The 14,288-nt window shown below is 37.9% G+C and overlaps 1 protein-coding gene across 1 annotated transcript in view; it reads right to left on the bottom strand.

Moving 5' to 3' along the window:
• MGAT5 (alpha-1,6-mannosylglycoprotein 6-beta-N-acetylglucosaminyltransferase) overlaps positions 1 to 14,288 on the bottom strand; it is a 121,251-nt gene that overhangs the window by 69,252 nt on the left and 37,711 nt on the right. Inside the window, exons 2-3 of the mRNA XM_064661553.1 lie at positions 6,631 to 7,020; positions 2,555 to 2,722 (exon numbers count right to left, since the gene is read on the bottom strand). Of these exons, the coding sequence (XP_064517623.1) occupies positions 2,555 to 2,722; positions 6,631 to 6,868 (406 nt within the window). The 5' untranslated portion in view covers positions 6,869 to 7,020. The remainder of the gene's footprint in view (positions 1 to 2,554; positions 2,723 to 6,630; positions 7,021 to 14,288) is intronic.

The following is a 14,288-nucleotide window of genomic DNA, read 5'->3' as shown; positions in this document are numbered from 1 at the left end:
CAATTATTTCAGAAAGGCTTTCCATAGGTAAAGGGACATGCTTATACAGATTATATAATCAGAGGTCTCAGTGTACTGTGACAGCTCAATCCAAAAAAAAAAAAAATGCATGAAGTAGCTCCGCTGGAAGCAGGACTCTTGTAGGAAAGTCTGCTAATGACACTGCACTGTTGCACTGATGAATGAGGCTATCAAATGCTTAATTTACTTCAGAGGTTAAAGAAAAAAAGAGAAAAGATTTGCAAAAAATATAAACTCAAGAAGTCTTTAAAAAGTTACCAGAATTATCAAACATGATGCTACTAGGATGCTTCATAAATTCTACTGTTGTCCAGACAAGAAGAGCAAAATTATTAATAATAGCTACCATGAATCTGTCTAAAGTCAGCATTAAAGTACTACAGCTGGTAAAGAGAGGAAGGGTAATCCTTACATGCCTGATTTCTGTGATCACAGCATAACAGCTGAATGCTACAAAGAAAACAATGGAAGTATGGTGTATTTGTATACATGCATGTTTCAGATCCAGGAAAATTACAAACCGTTGGGTAACAAAACGCCTTTATTACAATTTTCAGATTACCTCAATTGCTCTAGCACAAGAAAAAAAAGGATGTTTTCAAAATATTACAGACAAAACCAACACTGCAACTGGTATTGTAATCACAATATACTCATCTAGCTTATTTTTTGAAAAATTCCTTCCTAAGAGAGAAGATATTTATATTATGATTATACTGGAATCATATGGCTCCTAGAGTTTGCTGTCAGGAAACTACTATCAAGGCAGAAGTAGAAACAAGTCTTTCATTTCCTTTTGGCTGCCTCTGGTCAGAGTAATTGCAACTGATTGCTTCAAATGGATGAAGAGTAGGCACTTGACACAAGATTAGATTCAAGCTCTACTCTAACCATTGGTACTATCCAGCCTGGAGATACCTGAACAGTAACATCACCTAGTCATCAGAACAATACACTAACTGAAACTTAAGAAACTGTTACCTAAAGGTTTTTCTGTTGTTGCTGTTTAATATTTTCTTCAGACACTTTAAACTGAGTGTACCAAGAATCAAAGGTAAAAACCTGAACCTCTAATAAGACGAATCGTGTTCTTTGTCACAGAGGAAGCCTCAGGCAGCAAAAAGCTATGCAAACACTGCAAACTGAAAACTCCTAGCAGGCTCCAGAACTGTGAATCTAGCCAACTCCAAGAATAACAAACAAAATTAAAATCACCCTAAGAACTGATGAAAGATGTTTCCTCTAGTCAGAAAAGAACAATGAACCTTTGCCTATAAATGTTAAAGCAACAACATGAGTATGTATCTTCCAATTATCTGCAAATCTGTTGAAATAACAGCATCAAGGCTCTCTTTTGTCCAGCTACAAAAAGAAAACATACAGGGATGTTTCTCATTTTATATATAGCCCAGAAACTACAACAATGCTGTACTCCCTCACCTTCCATCACAGTGGAATATTTTCCAGCAAAGACTTTGTGCTCTATGTCTTGTGGCAGCAACACGGCTCAGCCTATTAGTAACCTGCAGGTGCTACACCTCTTCAGCTACTTCTTCCTAATCTGCCCTCACTTTAACCAAGACAAGAGAGACAGGGGCGGAAGGAAAGGTACCACAAGGCAAGCTGTAGTAAAACACACATGCAAAGGGCTGTTGCAAATTCCTATAAATATATTTTTACTACATGGCAAGAGAGACACAAAGGGCAGGGCATTACCCTACCAAAAGGTACCATTTGTTTCTCTGTTTTGACAGATTTAAGTAGGTAACATCCTCTTAACAGAAACATATATTTTTACAGGAAAACCAAGCACAGGCATGACTTAGGAGCACAGCTATCAACCTATTTACCAAATTGCCCTAACTCTTGTGCTCTGCTCCCTTTTTGGGACTGCAAAGATCATTAGCAGGGCAGACTCAGGCCTTCCTACTAGTCAGGACTTTCAGCATCTGTTTAGACTTGGTGGCAGAACAAACAGTCCATTCACTGAAGACAAAATTAGTGACTTCAAATGACATGTCAAAACATGTTTTTATTTAAGATGAAGGTACCAGGTAGGCAATCTCTCTGTATCAAATCCTAAGAGCCATTAAGCACTGTAGGGAAGTACATTTTTAAATCATGACCAGTAACAAATATAATTAATGTTTTCTTTCAGTTAAAAACCAACAAAGTGCATGTGGTAGAATTTCACAGCAGATTCATACTAACTCAAATAGTTAGGCTTAAAGAGAAAACATCTGCCCAGTTTCATCGTTCTAAAGTGAAACCACTTAAAGCACGAAACATCTACTATAAACAGGTGGACTGTACCCCTATGGCAGAGAATTTGATTTTCTTCATGTGTTCAAGCTACCACAGGACAAAGTCTTCCTCTGAGCTTGGATTTAGATTGATGTTGATAAAGGCTAGACTTCGAATATCGTTTTCTAAGACATTCCATGTACTTAACACTGAAAAATCATGTTATGGACAAGAGAGAAAAATATAGATTAAATAGCCCATAAATACTTTTAGTAATTGCCATACCCACCTGCTACATTAAGCTTTTCAACTGCTCCTAAGCTGGGAGCAGAAGTAGTAGTATTGTTGGTAGAGTTTGCTCCTGTTCCATTAAGGACAAGATTTTCCACCTTGGACTCCAGCTTCCCAATGCGCTGCAAGATATTATCCAACAGGACAGCAAGAGTCTTCTTCAAATCTGCAAAGGAAAATGGAAAGTTAAGTTGCTTAATAATGCAATGCACACTTGTCAGACAGGATCAAAAAACAGATACAAGAACAAGACTAGATTATATATAAACTCTTCCTCAGTGCAAATCTTTGCCATTAGCAGTTCTGTGCACTCACGTTCCTTACCTTGTTCAGCTTCACATACAAGTTTCCCTGGATGTGGAACTTGCTGTCCATTTTATAAAGCACATTGGAACTCATATGGACATCTGTGTTCAAGGTGAAGTGTGCTCCCTCATGGAGACACATAGGAACAGAAAAATGCATGTTTTGTAATAGCTCAAGCAATAAGAAGCTGCGTAAATAATAATGAGTCTACACCTAAATCCATATTCAAGCACTATCAGAGGAACAGTCAGTTCTTCAGTCACCTGGGAACTAAAATCTCTGTTCCAAAAGGGATAGCTTTGAACTCCAGTTCAAAAACCTTCTCCTGCATCTCCTCCACATAACCAGCTTCTGCACTGGCAAAACATCCAAACACAGTTAAGTTCAACCTTTCTGTCCTATTCACAAAACAAAAATCAGGTGTTTCTTTTCTTCAGTCTCTTGGTGATAGCCTCTATTTGGTCTGACAGCACTTCCTTGGTGTGCAAAGCAATAAACAATAACAGGAGTTTGCATATCAAACAACAACACAGAAAGAGCTCTCTGATATTTTTTCTTTTGCTTTTATTTTGTTCAGATTCCTTGAAGGAACACAGAGAGTTTGGCAAGCTAAAAGAACTGTGAGCAAGAGGAGAAAGCTAGACCACTATCAGAGTAAACTGTATAATTATAATGGCAACAAGCCAAGATGCTGAAAGTATTGTTCTTTTTTCATTTACCCTTGTAAAGATTAAAGAATTTGGCATGAGGAATTTACATTAGTTTCCCATTTAATTACATAAAATAATTACATGTGTATACATATAATACATTTTCTGGTTTCCAGAACTTTAGAATCAAATAACTTTCTGATCTGTAATAGAAAATTTCTCCATACACCTGAAGAGATTCCATTGTTTCTACATCGGTTGTATTTTTGCCACATTTATTTTGTGCTCCTTCTTTTTTTAATTTTTCCCATGACTATCTCAATTCTTGTGCAAAAGACAGAGTAAATAACAAAACACTATTACTTTCGGAAAGCTTATAATTCTTTTTTCCGAATAAAAGGAGAGTTATATTTATTCCATGGAACTATAAAGTAGGTCTTTATAACTGTGTGCTTTCCTTTGTCCTGTAAAGATCAGGAGGGGGAATCTGAAGCACTAGTCATCTGGACTGTTTTAAAGGGGGTTCGGAAGTCATTTAATGGCATAGTGTGCAGAAGAAAAGGAAAGAATGGACTTAACATGAATAAAACCATGGTACAGAAGGATGGAAAAAAGTCTAGGAAAAAAAGTAGTAAAAATAACTCAGGAAACGGAGAGGAAGAAACATAGCATACATAAAGGCAGATACAGATCTTAGAGACAAAAATGGCTAAAAATTATTATTTTTTAACTCTTAATACCAAAAAACTGATATGAGAGACTGCTTGGCAGAACAAAAAGGCACGTGGAGGCTAGTTTGAGAAGAGGTGGGCAGAAGCACAGATTCACAAAAATTTTTGTAAAAGAAATGTTTAATTGCTATAAAAAAAGAATCTAATTTTCACTGTGTATATCTGGACTATAACTTTTAAAAGAGAAGTGTTTCATCCACCTACCTGACAGGTGAATATATGGTAGAATGAAAAAGTGAGAAAGTAAACAAGCTGTGCAACCACAATTAAGGAATGGCTAAAAAACCTTTTGGGTAGGTAAAAGCAGCCAAATCAAGTAAACATTAAACTTATTCTTGAACATGGAAATCACAGCTGTGCTTACTTAAAGAAACCAGAGGATAATATTAAAAGAAATAAAAAGGCTAATTTAGCAAGAGCATTAATTTTTATAAAACAGTAAAGCAATCTCTACCAATTTTTATTAACATCAGTCATTAATGTGTTTACTCCTGAACAGCTAACCTGATCATTTGCTAGCAACAAACCATTTGGTATGCCAAACAGGAAAAATTAACTTACTTATTAAGTAATTACCTTACTCAGATTCATAAGTATTATTTAATATGATGTTATTGACTCACCACAGTGAGCCTGTAATATTTTAAATAAATACATTACCATTATTTTGTATCTTTCCAAACTACTTTGTTGAAAATGTTAAGTTTGGCCAGGTGTTGAAGTCTTTAGTCTTGGCCACGTACTTGAAATTTCTACACAAAACTTAGGTTTACCTTCACAGAGTGTTACAAAGTTATTTTACCCGCTTTCAAATGCAGTTTAACTTCTCCTGGGGAACTTGACCACTGTCTGGCAGCAAGTCAACTTATTCCTTAGTGGGATTTGGAACAGGAAATGAATGCCTCAGGCAACGAGCTGCAGGGGGAACTTAGCTTAAGGATATCCTGAACCCTCAGACCTCGCTCAGGCACATATTAATGCAGTTACCTTTCAACACCTGGAGCCAGATTGTTTGGGGTTTGTTGCTGCCTTTTTTCTTCTTCAATTCACCTACCATCAAGCAGCCTTACACAATAACAGGACACTGGTGATGGCTATAAAGCAGACAGAGTTTTGTTTTAAACCCATGCACACAATCCTCTAGGGACCTCTACTTGCTTGCAGGTCTTCAATCCAAATATCGATCTAGTACCACTCTATTTTGCTTGTGTTGCTTTGTAAGACTACAATGCCAGCATAGTTCAACTTGCAGTCACAAATCAGGAGTTACAGAGCAAGGCTGTTATTCAAGCGATGAAGCAACACAATTGTAAGCAATGTTTGGGATAATAATCTCAGCCTTACAGGCAACTAAATGCACACAAACTCCAAAAACTCACTTTTCAGAAGAAAAAAAGAGGTAACAGAAACAAGATATGGAGAGAACTTCCCAGCAAGATATTTTCACTGCATGCACCAAAAGGTAAAGAGCGTTAAGAGAAAACTAGAGAAAAATGTGCAGCTACTATCTGTTGCATCCTAGTCTATATTCTTTGTCCAAGCATACAAAAACATCTATCCAATTTCTTCAGAGCTGAATATTAAGGCAACTATAAAAGGAAACAAACCTAGATCATTAATTAACCATTAGCTTTCCACACAGCCTGAAAGAAAATAGGTAAGTAGGAAAGAAAGTGAGTCTAAAAAATGTTAAACCAGTAAGGTGCACGATGTGATCTTATCAGATTGATAAAGGGGCTACATCTAACCTGAAATGGGATTATATTTTTATTTTGATAATATTTTCTGGTAATATGCTTTGTTCTTTTCTACTTGCTTTATCTCACACATGCAAACTTAACTCTCGTGTACAAACTGGAAGAGAATAAGCATTAAAATCTACTGCCGAACAAAGCACTCAAAGTTCTCTGCCCTGGGGCAAATAGGATATATTTAAGCCTAATTTAAGATTATACCAGATATAAACTTAAACATTAAGTAAATTGACTGAACACAGAAGTGAAATAGGGAAGAAGAAATAAACATAGCAGGTCTCTATCCACAGGGAATTTCTTAGATCACTGACACGCAAACTGAAAAGCCTTGCAAGTTTCTCAAGAACATCAAAAAAGTTTTTTAAAATGAAGTTCTAACAAATAACCTAAGGCATACTGGATATAGCTACTAGATATATGTAAAAAATTAGCAGACAGCTTCATTTCCAAGTGACTGGAAATGTAAAATTTGTCCTATTTCATACTTGTAAGGGAAGACCACTTTCTCCATCTGTACAGAAAATCCACAGGGCAAAGAACTGTCAACTGAGCAGCATTATGAAGTAAAATATTTGGACAACTTAGGAAAAAAGCCTTAATCAGATTATCATGCCATTTAGAGAACACACTTACCGTATGCTGTCACTGTCCCCACGTAAGGTCCATCAACCACATTTTTATTTTCTTCAGCTAATGCTTTGATATATCTTTTGCTGAGATCCAAAATTTGCTCACGCAGGACTGAACTGCTTTCATGTTGTGTTTGCTGCTGAATAGTAAAATGCAGAAGCATCATTCCCCAAATAAAACCAAAAGTCACCAGAAAAAAGCCGAGTTTCTGAGAGGATAGCTTCCATGGAGAGAATGCCATGATTCCCAACAGCTTCACACAGTTACTACAAAGGTTCCTAAATCATGAAGCCAAACAGCAAGTTCATGGTCCAAGTATATAAATATCACAGAGGAGGACTCAAGTCTTATTCCAACTCCTTTGTCAATGCATATCCGTGTTTCAGATCCATCCTGTCGCAAGGAGAAAGAAAAGAAGCATAGTTACCACAACTGAAGTTTTCACTAGCCATACGAGGTCCTCCCTGTAACTGGTAGAAAACAGGAGCAGACAATATGCTGGCTTTGTAAATGTTTAATTTGCATGTCTCATCATTGTAGTGTACTAGCCAGAGCACAAAGAGGATGAGAAAGGCCCTGGAAAGACAACAAAGCAGGAGGGATGTGCCTGAGCAGGTGTGGAACACGCCACAGGATCTGGATCAAATTCAGTGCTTGAAGCAGTCTCTAAGCTGAATTCCAAGGTAAGGCTGCTATTACATACTTAGTTTTGTGTGTGTATGCAAAACTTTGTGATGGTGCCAGTGCAGCAATTTAAGACAATTCTCAATGTAATTCAGTTCTCAGAAAACAAGTAATTTTAGCTGGCAGTGACACTGCTCGGAGTTCCTGGCAAGGGCTATGGCATATGGCTAGATAGGTGATCAGGAAATCAGACTCCCTCAGGGGTAAAGAGGAAAAAAGAAATCTACATTATTTAAGCCAATACGCTCTCCTGGCTTACACTGCAAGCAGGCAGAAGGCTGGAATAATCTCTTGCTCCTGTGTGGCCCCTGCCATGCACTGTTACTCCTTATTCATAAAACATAGTCCAATGACTTTGCCCTTTGCAACTAGACTGAAAACACAAATGTCCGAATGCTACAACACATCTTGTGTACATAAACTAATATTCTCAGAGCTCTTCACACACTAGGTAAAAAGAATTGTAGTAAGAGCCTTCAAGACACAGTAGGACCATCTTTTCATGGGAAACTCAAATTTAAAACCTGGCAGAAACAACCCAAAGGCAAGGAAAGGTCTGTGATAAGGGCTAGAGGCAGGGTCCTTAGCTGAAAGCCATGAGAAGAGAGGTAATTAAAAGGCAATTAAGTGTAACCTATCATGTTAGAACACAGATTTGGTAAAATGTTATCCTTTTAACTTCATAATGCTCCCAGACAGGATTAGAGAACATAATGTTCCCTTCCATTCTGCACTTGCATAGATAATGCAGATGCTGCTCTGTTTTAATAGGATAATTACACAGATGCCTGCTAGCAGTGCTCCCTGTTTGTTAAAATTCCCTTTGGATCTTCTGCTTCCATATGAACCAGGAGTTCTGCAGAGGGACAGGAACACTTTTGGAGCACTTATCTTCCAACATGTCCTGTGTGTGCCCGTTTCACACACCCAATGGACTGTAGAAGTGAATGTACATTACCTGGTAGACTAAAAGCAGGCAAGGGAGAGACTGTCCCACGCATTTACATTGCTAAAAGAACAATCTGCAGCTGTCTTTTGCTTAAGGAGGAATAGTGCAGAGAAATTAATTCCAAGTACAGTGAAAACTGTTATAAAGCCCTCAAGTTGACTTTTTCCACACTTAGAATATCTCAACAAAGAAAATGAACAGTCTCAAGAGAGAAAATGAAGGACTCCATTAATGCTGCTCTCCATAAACCAGTTAATTTCCCAAGAAATGGCAGAGGGAACTTTTACTTCTTTATGTTTTATTTAACCATAGCTTTGGGATATTCTTGGGTTGACTGAATAGTTATGTCATTAAAAACTGAATGTTTTAATATTCTTTTGCAATATCTGGTGTGATAAAATATAGAAAATTCCATAGTTTAAAACAACATCAAAACTTTAAAAATAAATCCAAAATATTCAAGAAAAACTCCCACAATTACTTAATTTCAAGTAAGAACTGACAGCATCCTCTATGGCAATAAGATCTGTGGTTAAACAGTCAATATTTCTTCCCCAGTTATGAAGTTGTTTGTGAAGAAAGTAAACCTATCACCACCACATTTTAACAGACAAATGCTAATGACTTTTTATGACTAGTTGTTTAGGGGAAAAAACCTCTGAACATAATTAACATTAAAAACAGAAATTAAAAAATGCAAGTATTTTACAGTCTTCTTTTTAAAGTTTTAGAACAGAAACAAGGATGGTATAAGGAACAGTGTATATGACACTGAACTATGAGAATGATCTACTTAAATAGAGCTGCTGACTTTTTTATTCCATTTATCGACAGAAACATACATCTTAAATCCACTCAAAAACTGTAACAAGGTAGACAGCAAACGTTAAAGTACTGCTCTAAGAAAGGACTTTAATTAATTAACAGATGGAAGACTGGCCCACAGTATTTCAACAAACAAACAAATCTCCAAAAAACCAAACTCAAACACCACCAACCAGCTTTACTTTTTCCTTAAGCAATTCCAGTGGTCAGCAACTCAATGAATGCCCAACGACATGTACTTAACTAATTAAGTTTACAGCACTGCTGGTGGTCAAGGTGATTTGTGAAGTGCACAGCAGAATCTCTGTGCTTCCCAGAGCTTCCATGGCCGGCTGCACTGACTTGGGTATATGTTTAACCCTAGGTTTGACAGCTGTCAAGGTCTGCAACACAACTATTCCACAGCTAATGACTACCACATACTTCTAATGACTCATTATTTGGTACCTAAGTGGACAGTGGACAGAAGATATCAGGGGGTTATGTGGAATTCTAGAAGACAGCAGCACAGAAATGTCTCTTTTTATTTCTGTTTTGACAGGAAATTAATAACTGAGCTGACCAAGAGTTGAAGCAATAAGCACATCTTTGTCTACTATAATCACTGATAGATTTTGACTGACACGTTATCTCTCTGCTCATACCAAGCAAGCCATTCCCAACTTAAGGCAGTAGAGTATTTCCCTCATTCTCCCTCTTGCCTTATAAATGTTCCCAAAGAAGCCAATCCTGTTAACTACTAAGGCCTTTTCCTAGTCCAGTCTCCAAAATGCACAATGGGAGTCAAATTTAAAAAGAATATGGAAGCACATATTTCTTCATTCTTCTAAATAATGAAAGGTGCTCTTTTTTGCCACCCCCACCCCCTTTGTCTTAAGCTTTGGAAAGATGTGGTCTCACTCTAAGTATATCTCTTGACATAATTTCAGCACCCTCTGGAAACTGGATGTTATAGTTTGTGAGGTTGGTTGTGAAACTGTTAGGAAGATAATTGCTCCTGACTTAATCAGAGCAGCTAAATGTACCAAAACTAAACACCAAGCGTGAAAAACACACACACACACAAAAGTTAAAAGATATATAAGGCAAGAATACCTTTAATAAACATGTCTGTTATGTCCTCAAATTCAACTCTAACCACCAAAATCTCACCACAACTGAAACAACATGGATGGCATGATGGGGAGAGAGGGGAAGGTTGTTGTCTGGGTTTTTTGGGGGTTGTTTTGGTGTTTTGTTTTCAACACACACTAACTACATCTTCTGAGAAAAACATACAACAATTTAAAACACAACTGCCCCTACCCTGGACAAAAATGATTAGCAGATTTCTTTGGAAAGGGGCTAAACTTACACCCATTTACATAGGCATAAAAATGTTAAAGTACTAAAAGTACTATTAGAGTGCTTCATTAAAAACACATTTTTTCCTGTTCTATGTTTAATGAAACGCTGTTCAACAGCTGGTCATTTCATTAGTTAGAGAGGATAACATTACCATGCTGATGTCATCACAACAAAAGAACCCTCACACTATTTAAAATCAACTCAGATAAGTATCCCAATGCTAAAGTAATCCATACATGAGGGATGCAAACCACACATTTCTCGGCATTTTAAGACTTTGCTATTTATTTTTTTTAATGCTTAAAATAGAGTACAAACAGTTAAAATCTTCATGTGAACAGATTTTGGTGACACATATGCATGTATTCCTCTTCACTTTTAAAAAAGGAAAATTAATCATCTACAAGAGATTAAGCAAAGTCTCTTTTTAAGTATGTACATATACACAGCTTGATGCTCTCTGTCCAATCTGTACCTATATTAGAAACAGTACTTACTCAGGGTAAGCTTAGAACACCACTATCCTCAGGATTAAATTGTTCATCAGTTGAATGCAGTGCTCATGACTAGCTACATAGTTATAAAACCTTAATTGTCTGCAGCCAAAACAGAAGCTTTTGCACCCATAAAAGCAACAGCTTGAATCACACTTAATTATTAGTTTGTTATGAACTCAAACATAAGCAACCTTACACAGCATGACTAGCAAACTAAGTATAAGCACTTTTGTACCAAGTAGCTCAGTATAAATAGTATTGCCACTGCTAGGAACAGGTCTGTGTTCCAATGCCAAATGTGCAAGGACCAAATTCTGGTCTCTGATGCTTAAGAAATTATTCAGAGAACTTGTCAGCAAGCTAGAGCTGGGTACCAGATGCCTCTTGTTACAGCTTACACAGGAGATAAGAACAAAGACCTGGAAAACAAGGGCACAGGTTTGAAAGAAGAGTGGCCCAACACTGTAAGCTACTCAATGATGGTCAATTATCAGTCACTGATGAACCTTGAGTTTTGGGGAAAAAAACCCCTGCTCTTCTTTTAATGGCAGCAAAAGCTGAAAAGGAGGCATAAAACTGCTAAGCAATAAGAAAACCCATCTTCTAGAGAGGCACCAGCCTCACACATCTGGCCATCAAGGACCATAACCATCAGCACTAAACACAGGCACCAGCTCTGTGGTACCCTGGGCTCATTATGGGACTGTTACAGACTAATTACTTTGACTACGGAATGAGTAAAACCTAGTCATTAGCAACATGTATTGTTAATGAATATCACCCTACCCAAGTTTTGTTATAAAGCTGATTTAAAGCTGCTTTGTTTTATCAGCCTTCTAAGCCCTCAGTCACAGCAATCTCTCATTCTCCTCTTGCATACATCCATCCACACACAAACGCCCTGTGTTCAGTTGCAACATTGTGCCACCCAGCCTGACTCTGAAGTTTGTTAATGTATTACAAACAGCTCCAAGGGGTGCTCTTAACCACCCCCCTTCCCCCAGGATCATAATGCAAATCCTGATCTATTTTCCAGACTGTTTCCTGAAGAGGGCAAGCTGCACTTCTGTTTGCAACTGTTTGATTCTGTGGAACAAGTTGTTACACACCAGCCAAGGCCAACCATCAAGATGTGAATGTCCTCTATTCTCTTGAAGGGTGTGCTAACCTAAAAGCTACGATAATTCAAGTGTCAAACCAGTGGGCTGCCAGAGCTACAGCCAGAAATCTCAGTGGTGAGTGAAAACACCTGCCATATCCCAGCACTTCTCTGCTGAGGGATGACAGGAGTCATGCTTCATGTGGAACCTGACGTAATGCATCTTAAAAGGGGTAGGCAATCCTCTAAAACCTCCTTTCTAGGAGTGATGAGTCCAAACTGGGACTACTATGTTTTAAGAGTTTAAATCAGACAAGCTTCCAATATACATAAACTAGAATCCCAGGCTGACGTTAACCACTGTCTCCTACTGCAGCTGCATTGCCTAAACAGATGTGCACTATACCCCAACCGAATGCAAATTAATGGATTTCCTGGTACTGCAGTTGTTTATTTATGCGGGAATATGGGAATATCTCAGCAGATGTCCCACCACAGCTGGTCAATCTGTGTCCTGAAACAGTGCAAGCTGTGATGTGTCGCCCTCCTCCCCCCTTCTCCTTCACTTATTGTAAGATGTTGGCTTCCATTAGTTATTTTGGAGGATGAACCTACCTTTCCTTCTTTCAAAATACAGCTTAAACAACGGGATAAGCTACAGCTTTCTACTTAATGCAGGCAAGTGAAATCAAAGAGCAATCACATGATCTGTTGGTAGAAGATAAGAAAGGATCAGAGAAGAAAAAAGAAGCCCAATTTCTGATAAGATTACTTGCATTTCAACACTATGTGTGCTCATACCATTGTCAAGTATCTCCATACCACACACATTTTGACTTCAGTACTGACATGGCAATTAAATAATCACTAAACTTAGGAAATATATTGTACTAACATACAACCATGCACACATCTAAACAAAACTTCAGACCCTCTAAATAATGATTGTTTAGAAGCACTTTAGCTGCTGTTTAGCCACTGACCATGTCAAATGCATAAAGCAGAGGGCAGACAGCAGGACAACCAAAGGCTGAACCCACACCTGCTCAGGGTGGCAAGGGCTGTATCCTGCCCGACTGGGTCACAGCAACAAAGGAAGAAAATTTATTTTAATAGTTCAAGTCATAAATGTGACGGCACCTCAAAACATTTTTGTTTACATTAAAATAAACTTTCTTCAGTTGTGATCAGTCCAATAAAAGACAAAATCCATGACAGAATGTTCTGGAAGGAGCAGAAACACAGCAGAAAAGCTGATAATATTAACCCACACCTGCAAGTCCTAGGTCTAGGGGAGGGCTTCCAGCTGGTTGAAGGTGTGCCTACATATCTCACAGGTGGGCTCCTCAGGAAGAAGAGGCAGCTGAAAAATCATGCAACTATACCAGACTCATCTGGTAATCAATATTTATGCACACCTTTGCTAACTACACATTTTATAATTTAAGTTCCTTAATATATAAAATGCATAAACCCACTTCCTTAACTGTATTATGGAGTCTTAGTTTTGCTCTTCCTTTTGCTGCTCAATTTTATTTTCAGCAATGCTTCTGCCAAGCCATTCTTTCCTTCTAGCTGACAGATATCACTGTGTCTTCTCACTCACCACCCATTTACAGTTGATGTGGCACCATGTACTGTGCCTGAAGTGGCAATTTGGGATGCAATCCCATGAAGTGAGAAAAGCAAAGCAACACTGGGTCTCAACAGATGCAGCAGGACAGATGGACTGAGGGAGAGTAAGAGTATAAATACTCCAGTTTGGGGTTTTTTTAGGTTGGGGAGGCATGTTTGCTTTTGTGCATGTGCATGTAGTAGAAATTGGCAGGAGGTGGTGAGATGAAAGTTAAAAGAAGGAAAAGCAGCCTTTTGATAAGGTGACATAAAAACAAGTAAATTTTCATCCTGAGCAAGCAGCTTGCCTTCACTTTCAAAAATAAATTTCTCCAATTAGAAACAATTTGGGTGGCATCCCACCTTAATTCCCCCATGTGTGTCCATGGTTTTACTGAGCACTCTGAAATGTTTCCAGTTTTCTACCTAGCACATCACTTTCCGTAGCCAAGTCCTACAGAAATTAAACCATCAGATGTTGTTCCTTTCATATTGTTTGCTTACCATGATATTTCAGGGAGGAAAGAGTAAAGAAGGGAGGAAGGTTTACACAACAGATAAAGAAAAAAGGGATTATGAGAAAATCCATAAGGAAAAATCCTTATGTATTGAAACCCTTACGGTACAAATAGTGCTTATTGATTAG

Source organism: Pseudopipra pipra, chromosome 7 (genome assembly GCF_036250125.1).
Source record: "Pseudopipra pipra isolate bDixPip1 chromosome 7, bDixPip1.hap1, whole genome shotgun sequence".
Taxonomy (NCBI): domain Eukaryota; kingdom Metazoa; phylum Chordata; class Aves; order Passeriformes; family Pipridae; genus Pseudopipra; species Pseudopipra pipra.
The sequence above is the reverse complement of the archived record's forward strand: the minus strand, read 5'-3'. Positions and strand labels throughout refer to the sequence as shown.